At 46.2% G+C, this 13,944-nt stretch overlaps 1 protein-coding gene across 2 annotated transcripts in view; it reads left to right on the top strand.

Annotated features, from left to right (window-relative positions):
• The window catches only part of SMCHD1 (structural maintenance of chromosomes flexible hinge domain containing 1), a 3,133,956-nt gene that overhangs the window by 686,540 nt on the left and 2,433,472 nt on the right, over positions 1-13,944 (top strand). For both annotated transcript variants that reach the window (XM_069620859.1, XM_069620860.1), the window contains exon 13: positions 13,401-13,598. In XM_069620859.1, the coding sequence (XP_069476960.1) occupies positions 13,401-13,598 (198 nt within the window). The remainder of the gene's footprint in view (positions 1-13,400; positions 13,599-13,944) is intronic.

The following is a 13,944-nucleotide window of genomic DNA, read 5'->3' as shown; positions in this document are numbered from 1 at the left end:
TACTTTTACACCCAAGCTCTGGTCAGTGTTTGCTTGTGCTACTGTATTTCTTTACCTTTTTTGTATGCTCTGTATACTGCCTAACTCTTCTTGAGGGAAGTCTGACTGCTCAGCCACAGCTGCCAGTGAATCTGTGTGGTACAGACTGCTACCAAGTGAGTTTACTGCCAAACACCTGTAGTCTTAAATCTTTTGCAGTGGTCCCTAAGGGAACTGCACAGGTTTCTGCCTAACAAAGGGTAACGGTTTTTAACAGTGACCTGATTCAATGCGCGGTAGTCGATGCAAGTCCTATGGTCACCTTCCTTTTTAGGCACGAAGAACAAGGGTGATGCCGCCGGGGACTTGGGTGGGCGAATCGAACCGTTAGCCAGGTACTGGTCTAAATATTTTCTCAAATGCAGGTTTTTGGGCCTTGTGAGAGCATAGATTCGACCGCATGGAATCTGTGCTCCTGGTACAAGGTCGATCTGGCAGTCATACGACCTATGAGGGGGGCAGTGTGTTGGCTTGATCCTTTTGGAATACGTCCTGGTAGTCTTGATATACCAGAGGGAGGGAATTGTTTGGTTTCATGATCGTCGTCGCTCCAGTGACCAAAGGTCCTTTAGTTGGATAACAAGTTTGAGCACATTCGACTGAGAAGGTCAACCTCTTGGCACGCCAGTCTATGCAAGGATTATGTGGTACTAACCATGGCATTCCCAGAATTATTTGAAATTGTGGAGTCTTGATTATATCAAACACTATGGTTTCCCGATGACCGTCTTGGCACAAAAGAGTCATCTCTGTCGTAGAATGTGTTACTGGACCCGAAGCAATTTCAATTCCGTCGACTGTGGTGACTAAGTCTGTTGTTGCCTTTTTGCAAAGGGAAAGGTTCATCCTCGAAGCCAACTCTTGATCCATATAATTTCCAATGGCTCCACTGTCAATGTATGCTCTGACTGCATGCATTCAAGATGGCTGTTTGTGATTTCTAAGGACCATAGGCAAAACTAGGTGCGAGGTCTGGGAGTCCTTCTTTTCGCTCGGCAAGCGGACCTCTACCTCTGCCAGGCGGAGAAGTTTTCCGGCTCTGACTCTGTTTCAACCTTACCAGCGACTCCCACTGCCTTTTTAGGTGGCTTTACTGGGCACTCTCGAAGGAAATGGCTGGCTGACCCGCAATACAAACACAGTTGTTGTCTTCTCTTATCTCTTTCAGCCTTGGATAATGGGCCCACGCACTCCTCCGATTTGCATGGGTTCTGACACGTCGGTGGTCTTGGAGGCGTTTTCCTTGGGGCGTACAAATACCCTTGAATCGATTCTAGCACGATCAGCCTTACGGTTCTGCAGTCTGTGATCAAGCTGGACCACCAAGTTTATGTACTCGGCTCAGTCTCTGGGCGGGTTAACCACTTGAGCTAAAACATCCTTTAACTCACCTCTCAGGCCGCGGTAAAACAGTGTTGTTCGTTTGTCGTCCGGCCGATCAGTTTCCACAACCAGTCTGTTGAAGGTGGCAATGTAAGTTAGCAGATCTTGGTTGCCTTGACGCAAAGATAAAAGCTCATTGTCCAATGCCTGACCTTGGCAGCGCCGGGCAAACAGCTTCTCCATATCCAATTGGAATCTTTGGAAGTCTTTCAAGATGGGATCATCCCGACTGACCAGCGGTACCGACCAGTCAGCAGCACTGCCACTAAGATATGAAAGTACAAAGGCCACTTTGGACTGGTCGTTTGGAAAGGCTTGTGGCCTGCATAGGAAGTGTAGACAGCACTGATTCATAAAAACCACAATACCTTTTTGGATCTCCAGCGAAACGTTCTGGGGGTGACAAAAGTACAGCTCCTGGGAGGACCACCTGAACTGGGTTGCTTGATGCAGTGGGTACCGTTGACCCCACTCCAGGTAGCGGCGTTTGCCCCGCCTGTGACTGGAGCAAGTGTCTGGCGAGATCATCGGTGCGGTGCATTGGTGCATCGGTGCATTGGTTTCCTGTCTAGCCGAATGCACCTCGGCCCTGAGTTCCCCCAAAAACTGAGCTAGCTGATCGGTTTCTGAGGTTTCCATGACGCCCAGGTAGAGAATTTGTGTAAATCTTCGCGTTCTGTCATGCTCACCTGGTCTCCACGGGGGCGTGCTCGTGTGCGAAGGATGATGTCTGCACTGGTGGTGGTCTGCTTATTGAGGGCCTGCTTGCATCTTCCCTTCTGTCTTGCCTGCGGAGATGTTCGTCTGCAAGTTGAAACAAGATATTAGCCAATTGTGTGGAGCTGCTTTTGGTTTTCACCTCCTTCCGTGTTATCCTTCTCTTTCCCTGGCTCACCTTGTCTATTATATGGGTGAGCTCTCCGTCCTGCACACTCTCTGGCAGGGGCGCGGTTACTCTGTAGTTCCAGGATCGAGTTACTTCACTGATCCGATGGAGGTTGCTGAAGTGGATGGACCGGAGTAAGCAGGTAAGTCTCTATTCCAATAACTCCTTGAAATAACTGCCTTAAGTCCTTGCATGCAAGATATCTAATGTTCATTTTTTTTGTCTTTCAGGTGCGGCACAAAAGCGGTATTCAGATGATGGATGACTCTCCTGACAATGATGTGCAGGATTCTTGCCGGTAAGTAGAGCGCTGTGCGAGATGCGCTAATAGTTCGCTTTATTTTAGCCTTCTTGTTGTGTGCGACTAACCTGATTTGTCTTTTCTGTTCGGCAGGTGCAGCGCTTTTCAAGGAAGAAAATGGAAGCCCGACTGACGGTGTCGAGATGCGGCGCGATGCAGAATGTGAACTGCTCGCTGGAGTTCCTGGAGGAGGCCGAGTCAGGTGCGTCGCTACCCGAGAGGGTGCCTTCTGTTCTGATCTTCTACAGATGCAGCAGCCCTTGGATAAGCATAAAGGTGAGGTCCGAATGTTCTGCAGATAAGGCCTTCAATGCGTGAATAACTCTTGTTGTTCTATTTTCACAGGTGCCGATGGATAGAAAACTCTGGATGGGCGTGGCAGAAAGGAAGCAAGAACTGACACGGTGAACGTTCTGCTGCAGGAGTGCAGATTAACGCGAAGCGTGTTCAGTTGGCAAGGTGCGGTTTAAATAGCCTTGCAAGTAGTTCCAGGAAAATAGTCCCCTTCATTGTATCCTGTCTCTCTGGTAAAGTAGTCCCAAGCCACACCCTGTACTGAATGGCTCAGCATCTCAGAGCCAAATAAATGGACCCTGTATTTAACACTTGCCATGAGCCTGGCGCCAGCAGCGCCAGGACTGAGCCCAGGTGAACATAGCTGGGGCCTGGGAAGTCCCAAAAAAAGCCAGAATCTGGGCTGGGCTTGCGGGTTTTAGGGTTTTGGGGGCATGCACCATGACACTTTGGTAGATCGAGGGGGGCTGCCAGTGAAAGGGGCCAACATAGGAGTACCAAAGGTGGAAAACAAGGTACTCAAGGTGCCAAAGCCGCTCTGGCAGTTGCCTCTTTGCCCTCAGGCACTGCCGCAGCGCTTCAGCTCAGTCATGAGGCCATGTCCCATGGTTCGCCGGTTGGGGGAAGGCTGGCGCAGCATCTTGTAGAATGCCGTGCCATTTCTTCAGATTTGTGGGTTCTGGAGATCATAGCCCACGGCTACGGTCTTCCTTTCCGGCAGAGGTCTCACGACAATCCACCAGGGAAGCTCTCTTTGAAGTGTCCGGATCCGCTCCTTGCGCAGGAAATCAAATCCCTGCTGGAGAAAGGTGCCATAGAACTGGTGCCTGTAGCGGAGAGGAACAAGGGATGGTATTCCCTATATTTTCTGATCCCGAAAAAAGACGGGGGATTGAGACCCATCATGGACTTGCGTGGTTTGAACAAACTCCTCAGGAAGGACAAGTTCAAGATGGTTAATCTCCCTCAAGTCCTCCAGGCCCTTCAACCTCAGGACTGGTTGGTGTCTCTGGCCCTCAAGGATGCTAACTTTCATGTGCCAATTCATCCCAAGCACAAGAAGTACCTGAGGTTCGCAGTTGGCGACTCGCACTTACAGTTTGGGGTCCTGCCGTTCGGATTGACCTCCACCCCGAGGGTCTTCACCAAGCTAATGGTGGTGGCGGCAGCAAATCTCTGGAAAGGGGGGATTCACTTCTACCCCTACCTGGACTATTGGTTGATCAGGGCATGCTCTACCGAGCAAGTCCTGGATCATCTGTCAGTCACCTGCCACTCCCTTCACAAGCTGGGCTTCTCCCTCAACTTAAAGAAGTCCCATTTGACACCTTCCCAGCGACTCCAGTACATCGGAGCAGTGCTAAACACATCCCTGGTGCAGTGTTCGCCTCCCCAGGTGAGGGCTCATCACATTCGGCAGATGGTGAACAAGTTTCAACTTGCCCAGAGTCGCCCGGCGTTCGAGTTATTGAGGTAGCTCGGCCTCATGTCATCCTGCATTCAACTGGTGCCAGAGGCCAGACTGCGGATGAGATCTCTGCAATGGGCTCTCAAGATGCAGTGGTCGCAGTCCTCCGGCAGGATGTCGGATCCCATTCAGTTGCCTCACTCGGTCGCCCAGGATCTTCTATGGTGGGCCGAAGAAGGCAATCAGATGAAAGGGGCTCCATTTTGGCTACCCTGGTCGGAGGTAACGATCATGACGGACGCATCCCTCACGGGATGGGGAGCTCATGCCAACGAGTTGACAGTCAGCGGTCGTTGGACTCCGTCGGAGTCCAGACTCCATATCAATCTGTTGGAGCTGAGGGCCATCAGGCTAGCACTGAAGGCTTTTTTGCTGTCTGTGCGGGGGAAGAATGTCCTGATTCTGACGGACAACACAGTGGCCATGCTCTACCTCAACAAAAAGGGGGGGCAGGGTCTCTCCCTCTGTGCAGAGAGGCAATGCAGCTCTGGTTCTGTGCTATCCAGCAAGAGATTTCGATCTCTGTAGTTCATCTGGCCGGAGACGAAAAAGAGGCGGCGGATGCTCTGAGCAGGCAGAGCACGGTCTCTCACGACTGGGAGCTGGCTCAAGAAGTTCTCTTGGAGATCTTCACCCTTTGTGGGACCCCACAAGTGGATCTCTTTGCCACCAGTGTCAACCGGAAGTGCGAAAGATTCTGCTCGCTGGAATTTCCTCCAAGCGGAGCCTTAGGGGATGCATTCGTAGTGGAGTGGTCCTTCCCACTGCTGTACGCGTTTCCTCCAGTCCCCGTCATTCCGCAAGTGTTGCGGAGGTTACGGAGGTTCGGTTCCCGAATGATCCTCATTGCTGTAGCATGGGCCAGGAGAGCGTGGTACCCGGACCTTCTCGACATGTCCATCTGCCTCCACACCGTCTTCCCTACCGAGACGATCTGCTCTCACGGGAGGGGGAGTCGGGTTCTCCATCCAGAGGTCAGGTCTCTCAACCTTCATTCTTGGTTTCTGAAAGGTTGAGGTACAAGGATTGGGACCTCCCTGTGATGGAGGTGTTGCTTTCGGCCAGAAGGCCTGCAACAAAGTCCCTGTACCGTTGCCGTTGGAGAAAGTTCTGCGATTGGTGCAGCGTAAAGAATGTGGATCCTTTTTCATGTGCCATTCCTGTGGTTCTATCTTTTTTGCTTTCGTTAGCCCACAATGGCCTGCAAGCGGGTACCATTAGTAACCCATTAAGGGTTACCTGGCGGCGCTGTCCATATTTAAGCGCTCGTCTGAGGAGTGTTCTTATTTTAAGATTCCTTTGCTTTCTCAGTTTCTGAAAGAACTCACTAAAATGTTCCCCCCTGTCACCTTTCCAGGTGCCTGGTTGGGATTTTAACTTAGTTCTGAAATTTCTGATGGGAGCTCCGTTTGAGCCCTTACATTCTTGTCCTTTGAGACTGTTGACTTTTAAAACTGTATTTTTGGTTGCGGTTACTTCTGCTCGCATAGTGAGTGAGTTGCAGGCACTATCCGCAGAGACACCTTTCACGGTGTTCCATAAGGACAGGGTTGTCCTTAGGGTTCGTCCTTCTTCCGAAGGTTGTGTCGAAATTTCATTTGAGCCAGGTCATTCTTCCGGCGTTGTATCCTCCTCCGCAACCTGGTAAGGAAGAGGAGAGGCTCCATAGGTTGAATCCTAGGAGAGCTTTAAGTTTCTACATCTCGCGCATTTCCCGGGTCAGAGTGGACGATCAGCTCTTTGTAGGATACGCTGGAAGGCGTTTGGGTTAAGCTGTTACTAAGCAGACCTTGTCCAGATGTATTATCTTGACAATCTCTGAATGCTACCGTCTGGCTGGTAAGGACCCTCCGGTAGGCTTACGAGCCCATTCTACTAGAGGCGTGGCTGCCTCTACTGCTCAACAGAGGGGTGTTCCCATTCGTAACATTTGTGAAGCAGCCACATGGGCCTCTGTCCATACTTTTGTAAAACACTTCTCCCTGGATTCTATCAATGGCCAAGATTTAGCCTTTGACAATCTTCGAAAAAATGTTCCCACCTCCATACGTTGGTACTGCTTTGGGAGTCTGTCATAGATGTGGAATATGTCGGAGGACACAATCCCTTCGAAGAACAAGTTACTTTCTTACCTGGTAACGTTCTTTCGATGGGATGTTCCTCCGACGTATTCCACATCGCACCCTCCCAGCCTGCCCCTCTACAGAATGTCTTATGCGAATGCAGCTTATGTTTCCGCAAGGCTTTCTGTAGTCATACAGGCAGAAGATTGGTGCCACACGTTCTGGGAAGAAACTACAACTGAGGCTACGGCCGTCGTGCATCCTACTTATAACATCCGGTGACGCCGGCCCTCGAGGGACAGCGTATCGATGTCATCGATGTAGGATTTTGCCACCGAAAAAATTTCCGAAGCAGCACAGCTGTGGTGATTACCTGTCATAGATGTGGAATATGTCGGAGGAACATCCCTTTGAAAGAACGTTACCAGGTAAGAAAGTAACTTGTTCTTTGCAGCTTTGCACCAGAAATTACCCTGTATGGGCGCTGCCGGGCCCTTGCACCGCACCATGTTCAACTTTGCTGCATTACTAGTCTCCTCAAATGGCAGGATCTCTCATTACGCGTATTGCGAGGGAGGCTCCGACTTGTAACAATTGCCAGTCATTTCTGAATTCCCTAACAAGGTAAGCCAGTTTACTGCTGCGTTCTCCTAACAATGGACTCACTTTTTAACAGAAGCCCTCCTGTTTTAGCTTTCCTCCCCTCCCATCTTGGTACATTGATCTGGCCACAACGCATGTGCCCCCAGACAGCGCTATCACTGTAACAACTGTAAGCACATTACAGCTTTCCCCCTTGTGGTGTAAGCAACTTTTTACATGAAAATTATCAGCATACTGTCTGCCTGACCCATTTGCACGATCTCTTCTCCTCAGCGGGCTGACAATTACTCTGACTTGACTTATTCTTGATACCCACTAGTGTGGTAGCAGAACTTGCCTCACCAGGAGCTACACCACATCAATAGTCTTGCAACAAAAATCTACAAGGTCTATATCTACCGATTTGCCCCCAATACCCCTGGCGCTGCCTTACCGGTGCTTGATAGTCTCGTCTGCAGCCCACCTAATTGACTTGACCAATGTTGCTTTCACCTGTACCTGCATACCTGATGTAGCCCACCACACCATGAGGTGAGGCTTTGCCAGATTGTCCACTCATACCAATGCTGCATTTACATACCTGTACTTGCATACATGTACTGACATATATGTTACTTATTTATGCTAATTCCTGCACGCCAGGAGCACACCTTTTGTATAAGTTAAGGTAGTTTTATTATTCAGACAGGTATTAGGGTGCAGGGGAGCAAAACAACACTGACACTAGGTTGCAGTACCAATTTGAAAAACAACCCGGTGTCCACAAACTTGTGGAACACTCCCGTTCCCTGCACACTAACATCTATTGTAATCCAATCAATATTATACACCATGTAGGTGATAAGAAATATTTGTAAATTTTCTATTCTAAGAAACGGTTTTTCCCAGAAATGTTTATATCCACAATCTTGATTGTTTACATAGAATTATGACAATCATAATATATTGTACATAATTGTATTTTCCAGGCAAGATTTTCAACAGTATAATGCTCACAATTTCTCAAATCAATAATCCATAAAATCCTGTGCTCTACGTGTTTCGAGAATTCTATTCCCTTCCCCAGGAGCTGTTCTTCGTATATTTCGTCCCTCTGGTGCTAATTGTTCTATTCAATTTAAAAGATAAAGGATATCTCCGTTTAGTAAAGATGGTCTATGCAAGGTCGTTCTTATAATTAACATCTCAGATTAATGTCCATCATGTGATTTATTTATTTTTTGTCCTTCATATTCACCTGGTGTCAGTCTTGCAATCACGGTCCAAGCTGTGTACAGTTTCCACAAATACCTGATGCTCTAGGTCACGTTTCCTCAATTCAACTCTGCATAATAATATAAAATAAAAATGTATCACTCCCATGTATATAAATTTGCCTGTTGTCACTCCCACCTATCTATGATATATTCTGTTCTTACCTTGTGGACACCTATTTGTTTTTCGACGTACTTATTTATGCCTATTTGCCTAATTGCACACTGCTGTATCTCCCCGTATTATGAGATGAGGCTCACTGTAACATGTATTTTTACAAAGGTTACCTATTTACACACATTTGCCTAACTGCACACTGCTGTAGCCCCCTGTATCTTGAGGTGAGGTTCAGTGTACCGTGTATTTTCACAAGTGATAACTATCATGCCATTTGAGATCCCGCCATCTCATGACTGTATTGCCTTTTGCTGCATCTAGCGCCATGATACCTCTGGGTCTGGGCGCTATCAATACATTTAATAAATAAATGAAGAAAAAAAAAATTGTGTTTGGGCACTTAAGACACCCAATTAGATGTATGGAAATACTAAGGCCGGCAAGAAAACCAAACGCGTCATTGCTACTCTAATAAATGGAAGCAATTTGTCATTGGGTGTAAATCAAAGCACATTGATCCCATCAACTGCACGGCCACAGATATTTTAATACTCCCATTACATTGATTGGATTCAGTTTTGGTCTACAACTCTATCAACGTACATCTGATGGCGTTAGCTGCCTATTCTATTGCTCAACGTAAAACATCCTGGTGGAAGGTACCAGTCATTAAAGCATTAATGGAAGGAGTTAGATGCATCAACCTCCCAGTGACTCGACCGCCACCGGGGTGGGACAGTTCTTCAAAACTCATGGGAGCGCCTTTTTAACTATGCATAAAGCTTGGCAAAGGGACCTTCCTCATGAGGTAGCTTTCCTAATAGCTGTATCATCTATTAAAGAGTACAAGCACTAACGGTTACAGAACCATTTGTATCCATTCACAAACATAAGGTAGTATTAAGAACACATCCATGACTTTCACCAAAGTACATACCTAAATTCCTCCTCAACCAATCTATTGAACTACGTTTTTTCTTCCCCAACCATCCGAGTAGCGGAGAAAAAGCATTACACACACTAGAGGTTCGCAGAGCATTGATGTTCTACCTTAACAATACAAAACCATTATGAAAGACCAGCCAATTCTTGGTTTTGTTCGCAACAGGCCAAGAGGGGATCCCATTACTAAGGCCACTATATGAAGATGGACTGTCAATGTATTCAACTGTGTTACACACAAGCACATTAAACATTACCATTTACTCCCAGAGCTCACTGCACATGCAGTGCTGGGGACCTTAGTCTTCATCGCTAATCTCCTTCTAGAAAGATCTACAAAGCTGCAACATGGACCTCAGTACATATATTTACACAACTCTACTGTGTAAACACACAAACAATAGCAGATTCAAAGGTGGGACAAGCAATTCTTCCTAATTTACTTTCTTCTATTCCTGCTTCTGACTGACCACCTGACTCTGCTACTGCTTGCTAATCTATGCATTGAAGCAGATTCACAAGCTTCAGAGACCAGTATTGCCCAGTAATCGTCTTTCTGAAGCTTGTTTCTGCTTAGATTCACATGTGCCCACCCTACCTCCCTGCAAAGGAGAAGTGGAACAGTGGGTACAAAAACCTTACTCATTTGCTGTACAAATAACCTGCTCAAGGCACAAAAAACAGTCTAAAGCCATTGACGTTTACAGATTGTGGGTTCCTGTACATGTAGAATATGGATAGTGTCACAGGAATGCCCCAGTTTTGAAAAAGATGTAATACTGTGAGCCAATCACCAAATGGAGGACTATGCATAGCATGTGATTCTAAGCAGATACAAACTACAGAAAGAGCATTACTGGGTAAGTAATATTTGTCACGTGACTCACCATTTCTTGGTAGGTTATATCTTAAGCAAGTATGTTATGCATGATTCACACCTGTAAGTGGGAGAATATAAAAAAATGCCCCACCCCCCCTTCCCCACGTAGAGAAATTAGTTTTTAGAGCTACAAGATTTGTTATGGTACGAATGTAAGGATCATACGTACTTAATAATGAAAATCGATGCATCCCCCCACCCCCGCAAGACTTCTGACAAAACTAGAGAGTACTCTTTGTTAACCCCCCACCCCCTTTCAAGGTTGTGATGAGATAAGTGTTTCATGAAGAATTTAATAAAACAGTGTCATGACCTATACATAGCAGATTAAAATGTAGAACACCAAATGAGTTAGCCGCATTTTGGAAGTATTGAAATGGTACTCTATTGCTTAGCTGCTCCCACATTGTTTTAGAGCATCAAACCCATAAAATGGAGGGGATAATATTCCTCCTTAAAGATATGTATATCTATCTTTTTCTAATGGTTTGTGAAGATTAAAGTTGCATCAGATGTCCTTATAAAATGTACTGAAATAATTTGCACCAGGGCCTAAAGAATATTTAAGCAAAGTACTTCTGGGTGTAAAGGGAGAAAACCCATTTGGGCACCCATAAGGTAATTGTGGCAGGGTCAGTGAGCTGTCTTTGCCAAGTGGTGATGGAGCCACCACTCGGCCTGTTTTCCAGAGAAGAACCAGAGCCAGTCCCACCACATAGGGGGAAGGTGGAAGTTGGGAGGGTCCTGGTCCCTTCTTATAGTGTCAGTATGCATGTGCAGAATACCACTGCCAATTACAGCATATCGTATTTTGCTGGCCAGTTTCTTTCTGGCTCTTATATAAAACTATGCATTCCAGCACGCACAGTTCACTGTGGACAAGAGAACAGCCCGATAAGAGACTCTGGAGGGTTGTAAAGGGAATATGCACCCACACCGGCAATCGAATGAAGTGATGCCTCTGCACGATGAAGCACAGAACAACCTGGATATCGGCACATATGCAGTGAGCCCTCAATTGCTTCTTAAAATATGGCACTTGCCAGTAATGGAACCATGGATTGGCTCATCAGCCAGACAGTGGGTCAGCAAGCCTGGTAAGGTCATGAACTCATTGAAGTGGCCCGCCATTGCCAAACCCAGGCAGTGTACGAAAAGGGCAGGGTTTATGCCCCCTTTTGTCTTTTGCCTATTGTAAAACTTTTTTTGGGGGGGGGATAGGAAATTTGTCCGGAGACCCAACAAGGGTAGATAGTTAATGGAGGTAAAGGGGTGAGGATAAAAGGAGCCACCGGAAGCAAGAAGTTGTGGTGTGTTGGTGAGAGGAGGTGAAGGCAGACATGATCCGAGTTGCAGGAAGGACAATGCACTAGAGTGTGGAGATGGATTATTCAGGCAGTGTGCAAGAAGAGGTATTGTTTGGTGAGAGAAAGTGGTACTTCGAGTTGATTGACCGTGTGTATGAGTGGAGTGGAGTGGCAGAGGAGAGAAGCAAGTGAGCAGGCAACTGAGAAAGTGAAATATGGAGTAATTGAGAAAGCAGGTGTGGGGAGAGTAATAGAGATGTGGGAAGGGGAGTGTACAGTTATTGTGATGAAGGACAAGTAGTATTGTGAAAGAGGGAGAGAATAAGTAGGAGAGATTGTAGGTAGGTGGTAGAGAAAGGAACATTAGAGATAGAGGGAAGTAGTAGGGCTAGAGAGTAGAGACGTTAGGTGGAGTAGGAGGGGAGTAGAACTTTGAGAGGGAGAGCGACAAAGAAGTATATGGAGAAGAATATCGGCGTGTGGAAGGGCAAGATAGAGTGGGACGAATGTTTGGAAGTAGCTAACCTTGAGTCTCATCACACTGGAAAGTCTTTAAATAGGGACCCCTAGACTGTACCCTGAGGGAGTTTAAATATATAAGGCATTTGCCTTTAGGCCAGCACATTGAGCTAGCTAGTGTTTCGATAGTAGGGTGTTACTGATCTTTATTCAGGGACGCCTGGGTTAGGGAGGGACTACCCATCCCTGGACAAGAGAGAGCAACTGCCATTTTCTACAAATTGTAATAAAAACACTTGTACTGTCTCTGGGAGTTGAGGTGTTTCTGAGGCCATCTGTGACTTAATGCTGAGAGGTCAAGTTTGAACGTTTCTTAAATGTACTGGACTGAATAGAAGAATAGCTACATACAGGGGAATGGTGCATCATGGAAGCAGAAAACCAGTACCTGTCTAACCTTGGAGTGATGTCCTGCTAAGAGGTAAAAGAAGAGACTAAGAGAATGCAAAAAAGTGGTGAATACCATTCTCTCAGCTACAGGAAATAGAAGTACAAGTTTGGAATCAAGCTTGGAATGTTAATACCCTGGTGAAGAGAAATCATGGAAACCTAAATGACTGATCCAGCTATTTTTCTCCCATTATCTGCTTGCTGTAACATTTCATAATTGTCACCAGTATCTATATCAATCAGTTCCATTGACACAATGGCTAGGGTCCTGGCTACTCTCCTGGCGAGATACCCTGTATGTGTGAGGTTTTGAGGTATTTCCACCTTTGTCAAGCCAAAGATCTCAGTCTTGTCAAGCCAAAGATCTCAGTCTTGTGTGTTTGGTTTCTGAAGAGGAAGAGGGTGTCTCAAACGTACTGTTCTTTTGTACCCCTAACCAGACCGGTGTGGGATCTCAACCTTATTATGTGGGTTGCCGCTCTCTGGATGTAAGATTGGCTAATGCCTCACTGAATGTATTCTGAGGTGACGTATCCCCAGTAGCCCAATAACCCAATTGTGTGATAGTGTTTCCTGGTTTTTAAATACAGGGCATATTTTTAAATGCAGATTAAATAACCCAACCTATGTGTCTATTTTGTGAAACATTGCTTTGATTGTAATGAGACTTTTTGGTCTTTTTGAGGCCCACTTCTAGGGATGTTGAAAAGCAGGCACCCAGCGTGTGTGCTAATAAACATCACAATCTCGCATCACAATCTGTGTATAATAGCACAATGTGCTTTCTCATTTGTGTGGCAATTTGTTTATATTTAACAGTGTAAAACTTTGACAGACTTGTTTTAACCAGAGACATTGTGTATATATACTAGCTTTCTAAGATACTGTATGAATGGTTAATGGTTATGGCTATGTAAGAAAGGTTTTATCATCTCATATCAAATTATATTGTAGGAGCAGAGAGTGAAAATTGAAAGAGACTTTGCTCTCTGGTTGAAACAGTGTCATGAGTCCTATGACAAGCAGATCAAATTCATCGGCTTCAAAGGAACAATCACACGTCCTGACCTTCCTGCAAAGAGAATGCAGAGTTCTTGGGCAACATATGCGTCTATAGAATGGGACTTAAAAACATACAAAGCTGGGCAGTTTGTAAGTTACTTCTTTACATACATGTTAACGTTTAGTTTGCTTTCAAATTTTGTTTTGAAAGAATGTATTTCTTTTATGTAAAATATTAGCAGTACCCACATGGCGTTGTCCGGGTCTGAAGCTGACATGCAATTGGTGGTCTGCTCTAGCCTTGCCTATGTTATGTTGTGTCCTATTTTCATATTCTTAAAAAATTGCAAAATCAGCAATCTCCCGAAACCACCTATACTGATAACACACTGCCGGACACCGTCATGTGCAGGACGTATGGGTGGGGTTGGTCATATTTCATCATTGCCAGTACACCCCTGACTGGTATGCCGGATAGCTCAGGGGCAATGTGCTC

Source organism: Ambystoma mexicanum, chromosome 5q (genome assembly GCF_040938575.1).
Source record: "Ambystoma mexicanum isolate Mex_15411 chromosome 5q, UKY_AmexF1_1, whole genome shotgun sequence".
NCBI classification, from domain to species: Eukaryota; Metazoa; Chordata; class Amphibia; order Caudata; family Ambystomatidae; genus Ambystoma; species Ambystoma mexicanum.
The sequence above is the reverse complement of the archived record's forward strand: the minus strand, read 5'-3'. Positions and strand labels throughout refer to the sequence as shown.